Source organism: Molossus molossus, unplaced genomic scaffold (genome assembly GCF_014108415.1).
Source record: "Molossus molossus isolate mMolMol1 unplaced genomic scaffold, mMolMol1.p scaffold_m16_p_1, whole genome shotgun sequence".
In the NCBI taxonomy this organism is placed as follows: domain Eukaryota; kingdom Metazoa; phylum Chordata; class Mammalia; order Chiroptera; family Molossidae; genus Molossus; species Molossus molossus.
Window position 1 is genome coordinate 193,803,822 of NW_023425344.1, and position 18,900 is coordinate 193,822,721.

General features: G+C 36.3%; 1 protein-coding gene across 3 annotated transcripts in view; it reads right to left on the minus strand.

Annotated features, from left to right (window-relative positions):
* RFX7 (regulatory factor X7) overlaps positions 1-18,900 on the minus strand; it is a 129,376-nt gene that overhangs the window by 72,032 nt on the left and 38,444 nt on the right. The window contains exon 1 of one of the 3 annotated variants that reach the window (XM_036262898.1): positions 17,464-17,505. The exons of 1 other annotated variant lie outside the window; for it this stretch is intronic. In XM_036262898.1, coding sequence (XP_036118791.1) covers positions 17,464-17,477 — 14 coding nt within the window. In that variant the 5' untranslated portion in view covers positions 17,478-17,505. Of the gene's footprint in view, positions 1-9,732; positions 9,831-17,463; positions 17,506-18,900 lie in introns of those variants that run through there. One more of the 3 variants, XM_036262907.1, reaches the window with a different exon arrangement.

An 18,900-nucleotide genomic window follows, 5' to 3' on the forward strand; every position in this document is an offset into this window, starting at 1 on the left:
TTCTATATATATATATGCAAAAGAAATGACACTGTGTCCCCAAAACAGACTTGTATAATAATGCTGACAAAATCTTTAGTCCAAAACTAGAAACAATCCAATGGCAGTCAATATATAAATAGATAAAAATGTGGTATATTCATAGAATGAAATATTGAGCAATTAAAAAAACACCTGTAATACACAGAAAATTAATAAATCTACTGTATATCATATTGAGCCAAAGACAATACCAAGAAAAGTTTATTGTGTACAATTCTATTTATATGAAGTTCTAGAATAGCAAAATTAATCTTTGATGAAAGAAAATTTAGAAACAATGGCTGTTTAGGAAAGAGTATGTATGGTCTCTATAATATACTGCCCCATTTCCCTTTTTCAGGAAAGGACATTGTCCTCCAGCTGCTGGAAGTGTTTTCAGCAGAAAGCCCTCAGCTGTCAGCCCTGTATGGGGATTGCCTCTGCTAAAATATCTTCACTCCTTAAGATCACATCTTCTCCAGGGACAGTCCACATCCAGAGGCTGTTCAATGAAGAGTTCAAAGACCCAGCTCTTTGTCTAAACTGGGGACTACTCTGATGGGTCATTCCAGCTTCAGAACTCTCTAGCACTGCAGCTTAACTTCTTCTCTGCTTTCTTCCTGTCTATTCCTTCCACAGATGTGAATCTCAAGAGCATTCCCTAACAAAGTGGGTCTTACAATATAATTACTGGACTAGCATTACCTGAGACTAGTTAGAAAGGAAAATTTGTGGCCCTCACCCCAGACCTACTGAATCAGAAAGCAGAAGCCCAATTCACCTGCAAAGAGCTTCCTATTAGCTTTGTGTGCATCTCTGAAATACATGCAGATAAGTATACAATTAAGACAGAACATTCCCCTTTAAAAAGGGGGCATGAGCTCTGGCTGGTTTGGCCTAGCGGTTAGTGTGTCGGCAAGTAGACCAAAAAATTGCAGGTTCAGTTTTCAGTCAAGGGCTCGTACCTGGATTAAAGTTTTGATCCTTGGCCCCAGTTGGGGTCATGTGGGAGGCAACCAATCCATGTGTCTCTCTCATATCAATGTTTCTCTCTCTCTCTCCCTCTCCCTCCTTCCCATTCCATCTAAAAATCAATAGAAAAATATCCTTGGGTAAGGATTAACCAAAATAAAACAAAAACAAAAAAAGAGGGGGTAAGGGGGCATAAAATCCCTACTTGGAAGAAGCAACAAAATTTAAATCCTCACAAAAGTAAAACACAAAAATTGGTGTGTGTGTGTGTGTGTGTGTGTGTGTAGAACTTTCAGAGAGCTAACGAGTGATGTCTTAGAAATTAAAAACTATTGAGCTAGATATTTGCTGTTTGCTCTTCCAAATCTACTTCCCACCCTTTGCAACAACCAAGGAGGCTGGCCTTTATGCATTGTATCTATATGGCTTCCTTCCCCTCTGATGGATATTAGTCACTACAAGGAGATAAGAGAGCAAAAGAAAGGATAGGAAGTATTTATTCCACTTGGCTTTCTCTCTGATAGGCAATGAGGCAGTGGTTGGGGAATTGTGGTTCTTCTTAGCAAATCTTGTAAGACCTTTCAAATATGAAAATCAAATTAAACATTTACAAATTTAAATTTAAATATTTCAAAGTTATCAAATAAGATATGGGATTACCATATTGGAGTATATTTGGAATTAACTTCTATTTTCACCATTACTCCAAGTTTAAGAAAATTTTTCAGCAGCAAGAAAAATACGTACCAAAATATACTCACTACTCAATAACAAACAATTGATGCACAGACTGCACTGTTTAAAAGGTAGATGATATTTGGTATTTTAATATTTCATTGTTTAAAAGTTCATTTTTCTTTTTGAAAATTATTTTTGTTAATTTAATTTACAAATAACTTATGTTCAAATAATAGTATATACTGAACTTTGGTATCATATTTGATATGCACTGAATGTTTGGTCTTACTGGTTTTTAAAAAATTATTACTTTTGGCCCTGGCCAGTTTGGCTCAGCGGTTAGAATGGCAGCCTGAAGACCAAAGGGCTGTGGGTTCGAAAACGGTCAAGGGCACGTACCTCAGTTGCAGTTCAATCCCCGGCCCTGGTCAGAGTTGTACAGGAGGCAACCAATCGATGTGATTCTCACACTGATCTTTCTCTCTCTCTCTCTCTCCCTCATACCCACCCCCATTCTATCTGAGGAAAAAAAAAAAAATCAATGGAAAAATATCCTTGGGTAAGGATTAAAAAAAAACTTATTTTTTTAATAAATAAAAAAAATTATTTTGTAAAAATTTTAAATAGTATCAATTTGGTATTTTGGTATTAGATAAAAACAACAAAAGTATTGTATCATAATTTTACTGTGGTCTATGGAACATTCTAATCATTCTAAATCTTTCAGTTCAAGCTTTTTCTTCTTTAAAAAAATATTTTTTCTTTTATTGATTTTAGAGAGAGAGGGGAGATAGAAACATTGATGAGAGAGAACACTGACCAGTCACCTGCTGCATTGGGGATCGGGCCCACAACCTAAGCATGTGCCTTGACCGGGAATCAAACCTGTGACCTCTTGGTGCATGGCGCTCAAACACTGAGCCACACTAGCCTGGCTCAGTTCAAGCTTTTGCATATCAAGTCAGACCACCACAAAGTAGGAAACACAATGACAAGGAGAACAGAAAATAATTTAAGGGAAAGAGATAAAGTCTCAGAAAGCATATTGTTTCCCTAAATCAAATTATAGAGTGAAGAGCTGGGGGAAAACACTTGTACTAAGTGGGCCTAAACAACAGAGACAGCAAACTTAGGAAGCACGTGTTTAAAAAAGAAACAAACAAAAACACCATTTAGTCTAAGCCTACTTTACCTCACAGAAACACTACATAAAAACACCACCTAATATTTCCCTTTCTTCAGAGTTAAACATGATACAATTAAATAAATTAGCAGTCTTGGGCCAAATATACATAGCACATAATAAATTGTAAGTAACAGTATGCCTAAAAGAACATTTAGAGACTTTGTTGCTAGGAACATTTCATAATCTGTCTCCCTGCCTATTTCAACAAATTGTTTATAAATAATTTGTTTATGCAGATAATATCATTCTAAGACACTCCCACTCATCTCTTCCAACACTAGCCTTGACCTCCATCCAAAAGTTCAATACTATTTCCACATTTATTTGGAGCCCCCAAGTCTGAATTCAGAGTGACTCACAATTCCTATATGATTCAAAGTTCTTGTGTTGCAGAAATAGAGATCTGTGAATACTAGATACTAGACTTCACCCATGAAATATATGAAGTAAGGAAGGTACAGTGTAATATATCAAATGTAAAAAAGCTCTTGCATTCCAGTCTTGCCAGGAAAAATAAAACTCTCCCATAAAATAATAAATTGTTAAAAACCTATTGACCTCAGATCCTTTTTGTGGATCAGGACTCTGCTCACAGTCCATCATAGTAAAACATATTTTTACCTTGTACTTGTCTATAACAGATGGGAAGCATTTACTTTTAGTTTGCTCCTCAATGAGAACATTTTACATTAAAAAAAATAACTATAACAATAGTGACTAATTCTATGAAGACTGAAAAGGATAGTCAGAAAACTATAAAAAAGAAAACAGAAACTACCCTGAATTCCCCACCGGACATTTTGATTAATTTACTTAGTACGTTGTCTTAAAAATAATTCGGATCTGCCCTCTCCGTTGTGGCTCAGTTGGCTGGAGTTGGTTGGAGTGTTATCCCATGCACAGAAAGGTGACAGGTTCAATTCCTGGTCAGAGCACATACCCAGGTTGTGGGATCAATCCCTGGTTGGGGCACATGTGGGAGGCAACCAATCAATGTCTCTCTTTGTGTGTCTCTAAAAATCAATTTAAAAATAATTAAAAGTGATAATAATTCGGATCTGTTGCTGATAATGTAGGGAAACTGGAATCTGCTGGTGGGAATATTAAATGATATATAGCAGCTGTGGAAAAACAGTTTGGTGTTTCCTCAAAAAGTTAAACATAAAATTACCATGTAACCCAGCAAGTCTACTCCCAGGTTTATATTTCCAAAGAAATGAAAATAGATATTCCAACAAAACTCCCATGAAACTATTCATAGGTGCACTTATACACAAGAGCCAAAAGGTGGCAACAATCCAAATGTATATCAATGGATAAATGGATAAACAAAAGGTAGTACGTATATCTATACATACCATGGAATATTATTCAGCCACAAAAAGGAATAAAGTACTGATACATGCTAAAACATGAATGAACATTTAAAAAAATCTGTGCTAGGTAAGAGAAGGCAGACACAAAGGGTCACTTATTGTATATGAAATATCCAGAATATCTCCATCTATAGAGATAGAAAGCAGACTGGTGGCTGCTAGGGATGAGAGCCACTGCTGGAGACTGTAGAGAACTGTGCTGAGTCACATATATGAAGGTTCAATATTCCACAAATGAGTCATTTTCAAATAGGATAGAAGTGTTTGTTAATTTTACCATAAAACTCAATTTAATGATTAACATTAAACACTCTGAACATTAACACTAATTTCAAATAAAATTAATTGTATTACCAGGTAACATTTGGCTACTATTTAATTATTGATAACATTAAAATTAAATTTTCAACTTCTTAGTGATATTATTCCAGTCACTAAGCTATTCTTTTCTCTTATTTTTAAATAACAAAGTTGCAAGTATATAGGAAAGTTATAAGAATAATACAGCAAATGTAAACATTTAGTCTTTTTTTCCCCCATAAGAAAAACTTTATGGAAAAAAACTGAAGCCCTTAAGGATCATTTTCCAATCTCATTTCACTCTTCTCCATGGTGATCACTATCCAGAAGCTGCTGTTACCATTCCCATGAATGTTTACATTTTTACTACAAATGCTGAGTATATCCATGAGCAATATAAAGCAGTTTTGTTTACTTTATAGACATGGAGTTATGATACATATATCATTGCATTTTTTTCTTTTACTTAATAGGCATTAGAAGAAGCTTATCTATTTTGATTTGTACTATTTTACCCATTTTAACTGTAACATAGAATTGTGTGTTGAATGGTGTACTTCCCACCCCCAAATTCACACGCTGAAGTCCTAATCCTCAGTACCTCAGAATGTGACCTTATTTGGAGACGGGATCTTTACAAAGGCAACCAAGTCAAAATGAATGAATCAGTCATTTTAGTAGGCTCTAATCGAATATGACTGGTGTGCTTATATAAAAAGGGAAATGTGGACATAGAGACACACATAGGGAAGATTATGTAAAGGGATGTAGGGAGACGGCCATCTACAAGCCAAGGAGAGCAACCTGAAAGAGGTTCTTCCCTCATGCCCCTCAGAAGGAATCAACCCTGCCATCACCTTGATCTTGGATTTCTAGCCTCCAAAACAGTGAGAAAATACTCTTCTGTTGTTTAAGCTACCTTGTCTGTGGTACTTTGTTAGAACAGCCTTGGCAAATAATACACATAGTACTCCACTGTTTGAACATACCACCTTTAACTTATACATTATTTCACTGAAGGACTCTTATGGTCTTTCCAGCTCTATACTGTAATACACAATATTGCAACAAACACCTGGCACATTGATCTTACTATACACCACTGCAAGATTTTTTCTCACATACACAAATACACACACACACACACACACACACACACACACACACACATACCTTGCAGTGGGATTCTGCTATGCTGATCTTCAACTTTCTATTATTGCTGAATTGCTTTTCAAAGTATATACTCCATCAATTGTGTATGAGAATGATTTTTTTCTATTCTCTCCAAAACTTGGTAATGACAGACTTTTGCCATTTGCCAATCTGATGCATGTGAAATATTTTGTTTTAATATGAAATATTCAGTGAACATTTTTACATGTTTATTAACCACTAAATTTTCTTTATAAACTGGCTACTCATATCTTTACTCATTTTTCTAACTTGGTTGTGACCTTTTAAAATTATTATTACTATTATTTTATTTACTTCTAGGAGTCTTCTTTACACTCTGAATACTAATTATTTGCCAATTATTAAAATTACAAATTTCTCCTCATCTGCAAACTTGTTTTTCTTTTCATGCTGTTCACTGTTACAGAAAGCTTCTATTTTAATAAAGTTACTAACATTTTTCTTCATGAAAGTGTTTTGGTGTCTTGTTTTTAAAAATCCTTATCATGAGGTCACAAAGAGATTTATTTTCTTCTAAATGTGCACTTTTCACATCTGAGGTTGAATTTCCCTAGATTCTGCGTGATGTGGGGTTTTTTCCTTTTTCACATAGATAACTAAAGGTGCCAGAAATCCTTACTTTTCCTTGCATGTCTTGTTGATCTGTTTCCTACGCCTAGCACTTTTTCTAGTGTGCATTAGGCAATGAAATCTGTGAGCAATAAATGGAGGAACAGAGGGAAGAGAACAGAGGGGAGTCAAGGTAGAAACTGGAGTGTGGGAAAAAGTATTTGGATTATGGTCCTTGATGCAAATTAAGTTTCAGAGCCATACAAGACAAAGGTTATTAATCAGATTCAAGGGAAAGACCAAAAGATAGGCTTTCCAGAACTCTGTAATGCTGGAGGCAAAGATATTGTTCATGTACAATCAGGTACTGAGTCTGCTTTCTCTCTCCCAGGATAAGAATATGACCTAACCTTGGCCGGTTTGGCCCAGCGGTTGGAGGAGCGTTGGCCTGCAGTCCAGAGAGACCCAGGTTCGGTTCCCGCTAAGGGCACATACCTCGATTGTAGTTTGTCCCCAGCCCCAGTTGGGGTTGTGCAGGAGGCAGCCACTCAATGTGTCCCTTTTATGTCAATGTTTCTCTCTCTCTCCCTCCCACTCTATCAGAACAAAAATGGAAAAATGTCCTCGGGTGAGGATAAAAAAAAAAAAGAATATGACCTTGCTGGTGCTGAATTAGTTCACAAATCCAGAAAACTGTGACTTTTTTTGCAAGTATCACTTGATTATTATGTTAAGTTTCTGCAGAATATTCACAAAAGCCTAGGTATAAAGAGCCAAGATATATCAAGAATTTGATATAGCAACTCTAGCTGAATTTTCCCTGCAGGAAAGATGCTACATGCACCATCAGAAATGCAGAATAATCAAAAAAGTTGTTTAAAAAGATGCTGCATTTACTACTATTCAGACTGGCCATCTAACTTCTATGTCCTTAACTAAATAATCTAGGAACATGTAACAGGTGGGTAGATAGTCTCTTCCAACAATCTCTAACCTGAAAGTCAAACTGTGGGGGTATGGGGACGCACAACAGAAAACAAAGGAAAAGAAGAGTGGGACCTAGAATGACTTTTGCCTCAGTGTCCCTCAACAGAAAAATAGCTCCCTAGAGCAACATCATGGTTGTCAGTATAGTAGAGGAAGTATGTTACAGAAGAGTAAAAGGGCACTTAGCATCCTGGCATACATAACAACAACCTATGAAGTATTCTTGCTGAAATACTGAACCATGTCTACATACTGAACCACATCTACATCTAACTACCAATATGTAGGAAATAGAGGGGAAGAAAAGATATGAAATCAATAAAACCCAGATGGTAGAAACTCCAGAGAATAAATGATCCAGTTTATTCAACCATTAAAAAACTGCAAGTACCCTGGCTGGGTAGCTCAGTTAGTTAAAGCATCATCCTGAAACGCCAAAAAGGTTGTGGGTTCAATCCCTGGTCAGGGCACATACAGAATCAATTAATGAATACATAAATAAGAGGAACAACAATGTTTCCCTCTCTCTCTCCCTGACAGTATGCTTGCTGATACTAAGGAATTCCTCTGATTTTTTTTAACGGTTAATCATATAACTGTTTACATATGAAATCATATGATGTCTGGGATTTCCTTCAAAATAATCAGGGGGGGCGGTTATATAGATTAGCTTAGAGACTAGTTGTTGAAGCTGAATAATAAGGACATGAGGGTTCACTATATTTTCTCCCGTTTTGTATATAATTTAAATTTTTCAAAATAAAAAGTTGAGAAAGAGGGTAGTTCTTAGCAGGTCCATTTCAAAAGAAAAAGCACATCAACCATGTAGGTCCTACAGCTAAGAGACTAGTTTGAGATCTAAAAACCTTCTGATGTTGACTAAAAACATGAAGGACTGAAACTCTATAAGACTATATAGAAAACTAAGACTTACGAATTCACCCACTGTAACCAATGTCTACTGACTTACTGTTAATCAATGTTTACAAATCAGCCACTGCGTGATACTGAAAGAATGTTAGTAGTATTAGGGAGTTTAGACTATAATGACACCTTTTTATAAAAAACTTTGAGCTGTTTTTCCTTTTTTTTTTTTCTGTTCTTTCACAGATAGGTATCTTTCATTATATGATTGTTGGTTGCTCCAAATGCTGAATCTTACCATTAGAATCTGCTCTAAAAGGACTGTGAAAATCTGTACTTTGGGGAGGCAGGGTACTAAACAAATTTAGCTGTTCTCTTTAGTCTCAATCTACTTCCCCAGTTTTTCTTTTTTCAACGCAAACAGATTTTTCAGGTTGGTAATAAAAATTCAGAGAGTCAATAAGATTCAAATTTGCATTCAAATACGAGGAAGGTATTTTCTCATACAAACTTTTGAAAGTTAAAAAGAACCCTTCAAACAAATTTATCTAGTAAGAAACACCATGGTATATATAGCAAGAAAAAGAAAAGAATTCCAATCTTGCCACTAGCTATATGCATGTTACTTAGATTAACTATTTCCTTCTTCAAGTATGTGACACGTGCTCCAACGTTTCTGTGAAAATTAAACAAGGTGGTTTATATAAATGGCCTTAGGGCAATAACAAGGAAGTAGCAGATTCTTAGTAAATGTTAACTGAAACTAAATCTAGTCTAACCCTTTCATTTACAGTAAGGAAGCTGAGAATCAAAAAGGTTAAATGACTTGTGCAAAGTCATACATAGATTTTTCTTTGGCCGATTATCTAGTAACAAGTCTACTTTTATACTCAACACTAATGCCACTATTTTACACTGAGTTTTTAATTAAGAAAAAAAAATTGTGCCCTGGTCTCATTATTTTGGAACTTCCTTCTCCAAAAAACATTAAGTATTGCCAGTAAGGGAGCAAGATAAAGGTTTTGGCTAGTCCCCAAGTCATGCACTCTTTGTTGGCCTTCAATGCCTTCTAGTCCTAATCTGCAGAGGCACCCTGAGGTTCCTAATACAGGAAGATTTACCTGGTACATAGCACAGGTAAAAATGCTCATAAAAATAATGAAATAAAAAATGGGGTAGGGCCTTGGCCAGTTTGGCTCAGCGGTTAGAGCGTCAGCCTGCAGTCCAGAGAGACCCGGGTTTGGTTCCTGCTAAGAGCTCACACCTCGGTTGTGGCTCATACCTTTGTCCCTGGCCCTGGTTGGTCATGTGGGTGGCAGCCACTCAATGTGTCCCTTTCACGTTAATGTTTCTCTCTCTCCCTTCCTCCCTCCCTCCCACTCTATCTGAACAAAATATTGAAAAATGTCCTCGGGTGAGGATAAAAAATAAATAAATAAAAACAACCCCCCCCCCAAAAAAAAAACCCTGTGGGAAATAAAGGTAAGTTACCTCATATTGTTTGGATGTACCTATAAATCATCAATATACTTACAACGAAATATGTTGTCTTTTTAAACTGAAAAGTGTCAAATCAACCTATTGTGTTTATTATTGGACTCTTACCTGAGATTCTAAAGGAAGGAAACCAAAGTAGGAATGGCTGTAGAGGACCAAAGTTAAAATGAAATTTCCTCTAAGATGGCAGATTCAGCCCTGGCCAGTATGGCTCAACGGTTAGAGCATCATCCTGTGGATGAAAGGGTCGTGGGTTCAATTCCTGGTCAAGGGCACATACCTGGGTTGGTGGTTCAATGCCAGGCCCCAGTCAGGGTCATGCAGGAGGCAACCAATCGATGTTTCTTACCACCCCCTCCCTTCCACTCTAACTAGAAAGTCAATGGAAAAATATCCTTGAGTGAGGATTAACAACAATAAAAAAGATGGCAGACTCAGGCAATGATGCTTGATGTGCAGACTGGAAACTATGTTAATGTCTCATGTAAACTGCTACAAGAATAATTCAAAGTTGAAATGATCCTTGTGTATACTGTCTTTACTCTTGAGACCTGAGTTACTACTTTTTTCTGGATTTTATTTGGACAATATAGGGAAGGTTAGTATCCCAATATCTGTTCCAAAACAACAACAAAAACGAAAGCCACCAAAGGTTTTGATGTCTTGTTGTCCTCTGTTTAATCAAGAATCATAGGACTGCCTGGCCGGTGTGGCTCAGTGGCTGAGCATTGACCCATGCACCAAGAAGTTACTGCTTCGATTCCTGGTCAGGGCACATGCCCAGGTTGTGGGCCAAATCCCCAGTGGGGGGCATGCAGGAGGTGGCCAATCCATGTTCTCTCTCATTGATGTCTCTGTCTCTCTCTCCCTCTCCCTTCCTCTCTCTCTAACGTCAATAAAGAAAAAAAACCAAAAAAAAAAAAAAAAAAAAGAATCATAGGACTTTTGTCATAATATAAGGCGACAACATGAAAACCAATGTCTTTGTTAATATTAAAATTATCTCCCCAAAGCTCTAAAAGAATCAAAAGCAGAGAGCCTAATCTAAAAATGTTGTTCCAATCTATAAAATAGAAGGCTACCTTAGGAGATCAAAGAATACTTCAAGTTCAAATGATGCTTTAGAGAGGAAGATACCAAGACTGACATATTTTGAAGGTAGAATAGTTATCAAGGGAAATAGGTAAAATAATTTATTAATGACATAGTTTGAAAAGTCTAGATTTTTCATCTTTCTTTCTGTACCTAGAGTATAATCCCACACAGGAAGATCTGGTAGTAATCTCTTGTTGGGATACTTCAAAGACACTTATAGGATAAAGGATCATTTGATCTTAGGCCAAAACAGAGATCTTCCCTGGGGAAGAAGCCTTTTCAAAAACCTAAATAATGAGGTTCAGTCTCCGAAAACTGTCAGTTTATGAGAAAAGTATCTATAGTCTCACTGTCCAAAAAAAATATAGCCACATAAGTAATCTTAAATTATCTAGTAGTCACATTAAGTAGTAAAAAATAATTAAGTTAACTGTAATAAAATATTTTATCAGTACATCAAAAATATTACCACTTTCCTATGTAATCAATATAACAATGAAATATTTTAGAACCTTTTTTCATACTAAATCTTTGAAATCCAGTATGTACTTTTCACTTAACCACACATTTCAGTATGATTTAGCCACAATCACAAGTAGCTAGTGGCTAGTGTACGACAATGTAGATCCATGGCACAGCACGTCTCATGGGTTACACTTAAAAGAAAGTAAGAAAGTTTTACAACTGATTCAGAGGTAAGCATGCAGAGATAAAACAGGTTATCTGTTATTCTCTAATTATAGGACTTAGTCTTTTATAAGTATATAAAACTGACTGCCTTCAATCATATTACAAGCAGAGAAAGTCCTTTCTAGATGTCACTAGATCAGTACATTGGTATCTCCCTCCCCTCCACCCACAAAACATCACTAAGCTAATATCCTAGTGTCCTTCACTTAAAGCCAAGAATCACAGGCAAAAATGATAAAGCATTTATATGTTGTAGTCAGTAAGGGATTATATATTATAACACAGAGACAGCTGTCAAGTATAAAGGAGTATAAAAATGTTAGAAGCCAGCTTTCTGGAACATATGGAACCTAAGACTATCTGGAACAGAGAACTGCAAAGTTAGTATGTATATATACATTAGTGACTAGAGCTCATTTTGTGAGGATTGTTCCTCCCAATATAAATAGGTATCCCATGGGAAAGGTAGTCAACATTCAAGTAAATTTAGGAACCGTGGAGTTCAATGAAATTAAACATATTCTAGGCTCCCCTTTCCCTATAACACTTAACAATTTATAGACCTTAATGTGCTATCATGTACTATGTCCATTTTAGAGTGGGTTAGAAAAAGGACTATAGTATGCAGCATTTCCCAACTAATTTAATACAGAAACTGTTTTCACAGATCATTTTAAGGAACTAGTATCCCAAGTTGGAAAATAATGATCTAGAAATATAGGTAAGACCACTCCCATAACCCCAGGGAGAATCAATGCTCAAGTACTGGTAAGGATGGTAAGAAAAAAATATATTGCTCGACTAGCTTTGAGGGTCAAATTATTAACATTCTAACACAAATTCTAAGGACTAAATGATCAGGGACAGCTTTTTAATTTGGTCAAATATAAAAAAGTCTGTCTTTAGAGATGCAATACCCACCCTGCTCCTACATTCAAATAATAGCTATGAAATAAAAATTAATTAAAACCCTACCAAAACATCTTATTTTTGCCCTATACTCCTACAGACCAAAAAAGAAACTTTATAAAATCAAATGGGAGTGGTTCATTGGATTCTAAAACTGCTGCAGTTAAAAGTAGGCATGTTTACAAACTTAGTGAACTTCACAGCACAAAATTAAATAAGTAACCAAGCAACGAGAATAATTAATGTACATAGAAACATCTAAAACAGCTATGGTGCAAAAACAAAAGGGCTGAAAAACCTGTAAGAGTATCATTAAAACAATACGAGTACAAAAAGTTATTTCCCCAAAGGAGGGAGGTTTTTCCATGGCTTGTGGAAGGAGGCTATCATTGGTAAAACAAAGAACACATACCAAAAAGTAATCTCTGATCTTTCCAAATCCCTAACCTGAATTAAATGCTCCCCCTAAATGATCAAAGGAGAGAAAACATAAAATGAAGGTAACACTTAACAAAGTATTCAGGAAAGATAGTTATGTAATAACTGCCAGTAGCAGGATACATTCGATTTTTGCCCATCTGAGAGGTATGAAAAGGTTCTCTTGATTTGTCTTTCCCTGAGCACTAACCAACTTCTAGTGCTGCTTTATATGTTTTACACATATTTGTTACCATGTTTCCTTTTTATGATATGTCTGATTATGCTTTTGCCCAAATGTATTTGCTCGTTTCTTTTTCTTAATAATCTTCCATATTTCTTTATATATTTCAAATACTAACATTCTTTCAGTTGTGTTGCAACTATCTTCTCAGTTTGTGATATCCTTCCACTTTCATTATGTTGACATAAGATAAAGAAAACTTTAGAATTAAGCCCTGGCCAGTTTGGCTCAGCGGTTAGAGTGTCGGCCTGCAAACCAGAGAGGCCCCGGTTTTGTTTCCGCTAAGGGCACGTACCTCGATTGCAGTCTGTCTCTAGACCTGGTTGGGGTCATGTGGGTGGCAACCAGTCAATGTGTCTCTCTCACATCAATGTTTCTCTCTCTCTCTCTCTCTCTCTCTCTCTCTCTCCCCCTTTCTCTCTCCCTCCCGCTCTATCCTCGGGTGAGGATAAAAAAATAAAAAAAAGAAAACAAATTAAATATAAATGCCCAGAAATGCTAAAGAATTCTACCAAACGTTTAAGAGAACAGTTCACAAAAAGAAAATGGTGCTGGAGCAACTGGATGTTTCTAGATTAAAAATTGAGATACCACCTTAAGTCATTAGAAAGGCTACCATAAAAAAACAAACAAACAAGTGTTTGTAAATATATGAAGAAACTGGAGCAATTGTGCCATTAATACTGTAGTCATGACTGTAATTAGTTTTGGCATTTGGCATTGCCAGTTTTTTAACTTTGTCCTTCTTCTTATAAGAATACCTTGGCTATTCTAGGCCAGTTTCTCTTCCATAAAAAGCTTAAAATCAGATTGTGTGGTATAATAAAAAACATTATTTTGATTAAAAGTGCATTGACTCTGTAGACCTTCTTGTTAAGAAATTTAAAATTCTTTTTAAAAAAAAAATATTTTAGCCCTGGCCGGTTTGGCTCAGCAATTAGAGCGTCGGCCTGCGGTCCGGAGAGACCCGGGCTCGGTTTCCGCTAAGGGCACGTACTTCAGTTGCAGTTTGTCCCCGGCCCTGGTTGGTCGTGTGGCTGGCAGCCACTCAATGTGTCCCTTTCACGTCGATGTTTCTCTCTCTCTCTTTCTTACTCTCTCTCGTACAAAAGATGGAAAAATGTCCTCGGGTGAGGATAAAAAAATTAAAAAAAAAAAAAATTTATTGTTGGTAGTATTACAGATGTCCCGCTTCCCCCTCTCTGCACCCCTCCACCTAGCCTCTACCCCCCAACCCAGGCCTTCACCACACTATGTCCACGGTCTATGCAAAAAAGTATTTAACTTCTTTGGTTTATTTAAAATTCTTTATGGTAGTCTTTACATCAACAAACATGGAATGTTTCTCCATTTATTTAGGTTTAAATTATTTTAAATCTTTCAGTAAGGTCCTACAATCTTCTAAAATAAAGGCTTGCACATCTCTATTTAAGATTTACTTATAAGCTCTAGCCAGTAGCAGAGTTGGTTAGAGAATCATCCTGATAAACCAAGGTTGTGGGCTTGCTCTCTGGTCAGGGCACATCCAAGAAACAACCAATAAATGCATAAATAAGTGGAACAGGGAATCAATTTCTTTCTTTCAAATCAATAAAAAATATTTTTGGAAATAAATGACATAAAGAACAAAAAAACAATTCAAAGGATCAATGAAACAAAGAGCTGGTTTTTCAAAAAGATAAACAAGATCGATGGACCCTTAGCTAGACTCACCAAAAACAAAGAGAGAGAACCCAAATACACAAAATCAGAAATGAAAGAGGAAAAGTAACAACTGACACCACAGAAATACAAAAGATCATTAACAGCGACTATGAACAACTATATGGCAACAAATTCGACAATCTAAGCAAAATGGACAAATTTCTAGAAACACACAGGCTCCCAAAACTGGACCAGGAAGAGATAGATATTGAACAGACCAATAACAACTAAGGAAATTGAAGAGGTAATCAAGACTCTCCTAGCAAACAAAAGCCTAGGCCCAGATGGCTTCACGGGGGAGTTTTACCAGACATTCAAAAAATAACTAACACCCATTCTCCTCAAACTATTTCAAAAAATTCAAGAAGCAGGAAGACTTCCAAATTCGTTCTATGAGGCCAGCATAATTCTAATTCCAAAACCAGAAAAAGACACTACAAAGAAAGAAAACTACAGGTCAATATCCCTGATGAACATAGACGCCAAAATCCTGAACAAAATACTAGCAAATCGGATCAAGCAATACATCAAAAAAATTATTCACCATGACCAAGTGGGATTCATTCTAGGGATGCAAGGCTGGTACACTATTCACAAATCAATAAATGTGATACACCACATAAACAAAATGAAGAATAAAAACCACATGATCATATCAATAGACGCTGAAAAAGCATTCGACAAAATCCAGCATCTATTTCCGATAAAAACGCTCAGCAATGTGGGAACAGAGGGATCATATCTCGACATAATAAAGGCCATATATGAAAGACCTACAGCCAACATCATACTCAATGGGCAGAAACTAAAAACATTTCCCTTAAGAACAGGAATAAGACAGGGATGTCCACTTTCGCCACTCTTATTTAACATAGTACTGGAAGTCTTAGCCACAGCAATCAGACATGAAGAAAAAATAAAAGCTGTCATTATTTGCAGATGACATGATATTATACATAGAAAACCCTAAAGACTCCATCAAAAATCTACTAGACTTAATAAATGCATTTGGCAAAGTAGCAGGATACAAAATTAACGTCAAGAAATTGACAGCATTCGTATACACCAATGATGAACTCACAGAAAGAGAAACTGAAAAAAATCAATCCCATTTACTATCGCGACAAAATAATTAAGATACCTAGGAATAAACTTAACCAAACAAGTAAAGGACCTATTTGCAGAGAACTATAGGACATTGAAAAAGAAATAGAGGAAGATATAAAAAAGTGGAAGCACATACCTAGTTCATGGATCGGAAGAATTAACATCATTAAAATGTCCATATTACACAAAGCAATCTATAGATTCAGTGCAATCCCCATCAAATACCAATGACATATTTCACAGAACTAGAACAAATACTTCTAAAGTTCATATGGAACCAAAAAAGACGCCAAATAGCCACAGCAAACTTAAAAAAGGACAAAGTAGGTGGGATCACAATACCAGATATCAAGTTATACTACAAAGCCACTGTAATCAAAACAGCCTGGTATTGGCACAAGAACAGGCATATAGACCAGTGGAACAGAACAGAGAACCCAGAAATGGACCCAAGGAATTATGCTCAATTAATATTTGACAAAGGAGGCAAGAGCATACAAAGGAGTAAAGACAGCCACTTTAATAAATGGTGTTGGGAAAATTGAATAGCTACATGCAAAAAAATAGAAACTAGATCATCAACTTACACCATACACAAGAATACACTCAAAATGGATAAAAGACTTATATGTGACCTATGAATCCATAAAATCCTAGAATAAAATGTAGGCAACAAAATTTCAGACATCATATTCAGCAGAATTTTCACTGAATACATCACTTAAGGCAACAGAAACAAAGGAAAAAATAAACACATGGGACTACATCAAACTAAAAGGTTTCTGCACAGCAAAAGACACAATCATTAAAATGGAAAGGCAACCCATTGTATGGGAGAACATCATTGCCAATGATACATCAGATAAAGGGTTAATTTCCAAAATATATAGAGTACTCATACAACTCAACAAAAGGAAGACAAAGAACCCAATTAAAAAATGGGCAGAGGAGCTGAATAGACACCTCTCCAAACAGGACATACAAATGGCCAAGGGACACATGAAGAAATGTTCAACATCACTAATCATCAGCAAGATGCAAATTAAAACAACAATGAGGTATCACCTCACACCTGTCAGAATGGCCGCCATCAACAAATCATCAAACAACAAGTGTTGGCAAGGGTGTGGAGAAAAGGGGACTCTAGTACACTGCTGGTGGGAATGCAGACTGGTGCAGCCACTAAGGAAAACAATATGGTGTTACCTCAAAAAATTAAAAATTGAACTTCCATTTGATCCAGTGATCGCGCTTCTAGGAATATACCCTAAGAAGCCTCAAACACCAATCAGGAAGAATATATGTACTCCCATGTTCACAGCAGCACTATTTACAATAGCTAAGATCTGGAAACAGCCCAAGTGTCCACCAGTAGACAAATGGATAAAAAAGGAGAGGTACATATACACAATGGAGTACTATGCAGCTGTAAGAAAGAAAGATCTCTTATCCTTTGAGACGACATGGAGGGACCTGGAAAGTATTATCCTAAGTGAAACAAACCAAGCAGAAAAAGACAAATAATACCACATGATCTCACTTATATACAGAATATAATGAACATAACAGTCTGAGGAATACAGTAGACCCAGAAACATGGAAGTAGGGCACAGACTGACAACCCTCAGAAGAGGGGATGGTGGGGGTAGGAAGAGATAAACCACAGAACTTACATGCATGTATGCATAACCAATGGACATGGACAACAAAGCTGGTGATGGGGCGGGGGGGATGAGAAGGGGGTGCCAATGGGGTAAAAAAAGGAGAAACATCTGTAACAAAAAAAATAAATAAAAATTAAAAATTAAAAATATATATATATTTTAAAAATTTACAGAAGTTATTTTTACTGAATAATTTTAAATTACATTTTATATTTATGTAAAATTATCATTGTATATACAAATGCAAATAACTTTTGCCAGACTATTTTAATTTCAATAACTTTATGCAGATTGAGTTTATCATACCTATTAATATATGATGTTTGTTTCTTCCTTCTACTTATTCCTTGTACTCATTTTATTTTCTTTATTTCTGAAAGTGTTAAGAACCTCAATAAAATGTGGATATAGGGATAAGAAGCATACCCATTTTTGTTTTTAATTTTAAAAGGGTGTTTTAAATCTTTGTCACTAATAGGTATGTACCCTTTATCAAGTTAAGGAAGTGCTATTCCTAGTTTGCTAAAAAATTTTCTCATAAACAGATACTGAATGTTATGAAGTTATTTTCCTGCATCAATTCACACAATCAAATAATTTGTCTTCTGTCATTTCTAGTGGACTAACCTTGCACTCATAATAAAAGCTGGTTAAGATTTATTACTTTTCTTATACATTTTTGTCTTCAAGTTTCTAATTTTTGTTTTGGACTTTCTTATTCCTATGTTTGAGTGGGATAGTAGAATTAAAAGCCATTTTTATCTTCTATCTGGTTTGGGTGTCAAGATTATACTAGCTCCATGCCCTGGCCAGTTTGGCTCAGCAGTAGAGCGTAGGCCTGCGGTCCAGAGAGACCCGGGTTCAGTTCCCACTAAGGGCATGTACCTCGGTTGCAGTTTGTCCCTGGCCCTGGTTGGGCCCTGTGGGTAGTGACCACTCGATGTTTCCCTTTCACGTCAATGTTTCTCTCTCTCCCTCTCTCCCTCCCCACTCTATCTGAACAAAAAATGGAAAAATGTCTTCAGGTGAGGATAAAAAAGATTATACTAGCTCCATAAAATAAGGGGGGGTAGCCCTGGGCAGTTTTGCTCAGTGGTTAGAGTGTTGGCCTGTGGACCAAAGGGTCATGGGTTCGATCCCCAGTTGAGGGCATGTGCCTGGGCTGCAGGTTCGATCCTTGTCCCTGGTTGGGGTCCTGCAGGGTCAGCCAATCAAGACATATCAATGTTCATCTCTCTCTCTCTCTCCCCCCTCTCCCTCTCTTTAAAAATTAGTGGAAAAATTCTCTTGGCTAAAGATTAACAAAAAAAAAAAAAAAAAGAGTGCATATTAGTTATTGCTGTATAATAAATTATCTAAAAACTTAGTGGTTTAAACAAACAAATGTTTGCTATCTAACAGTTTCTGTGTGTCAGAAACTTGGGAGTGGCTTAGTGGGTGGGATCT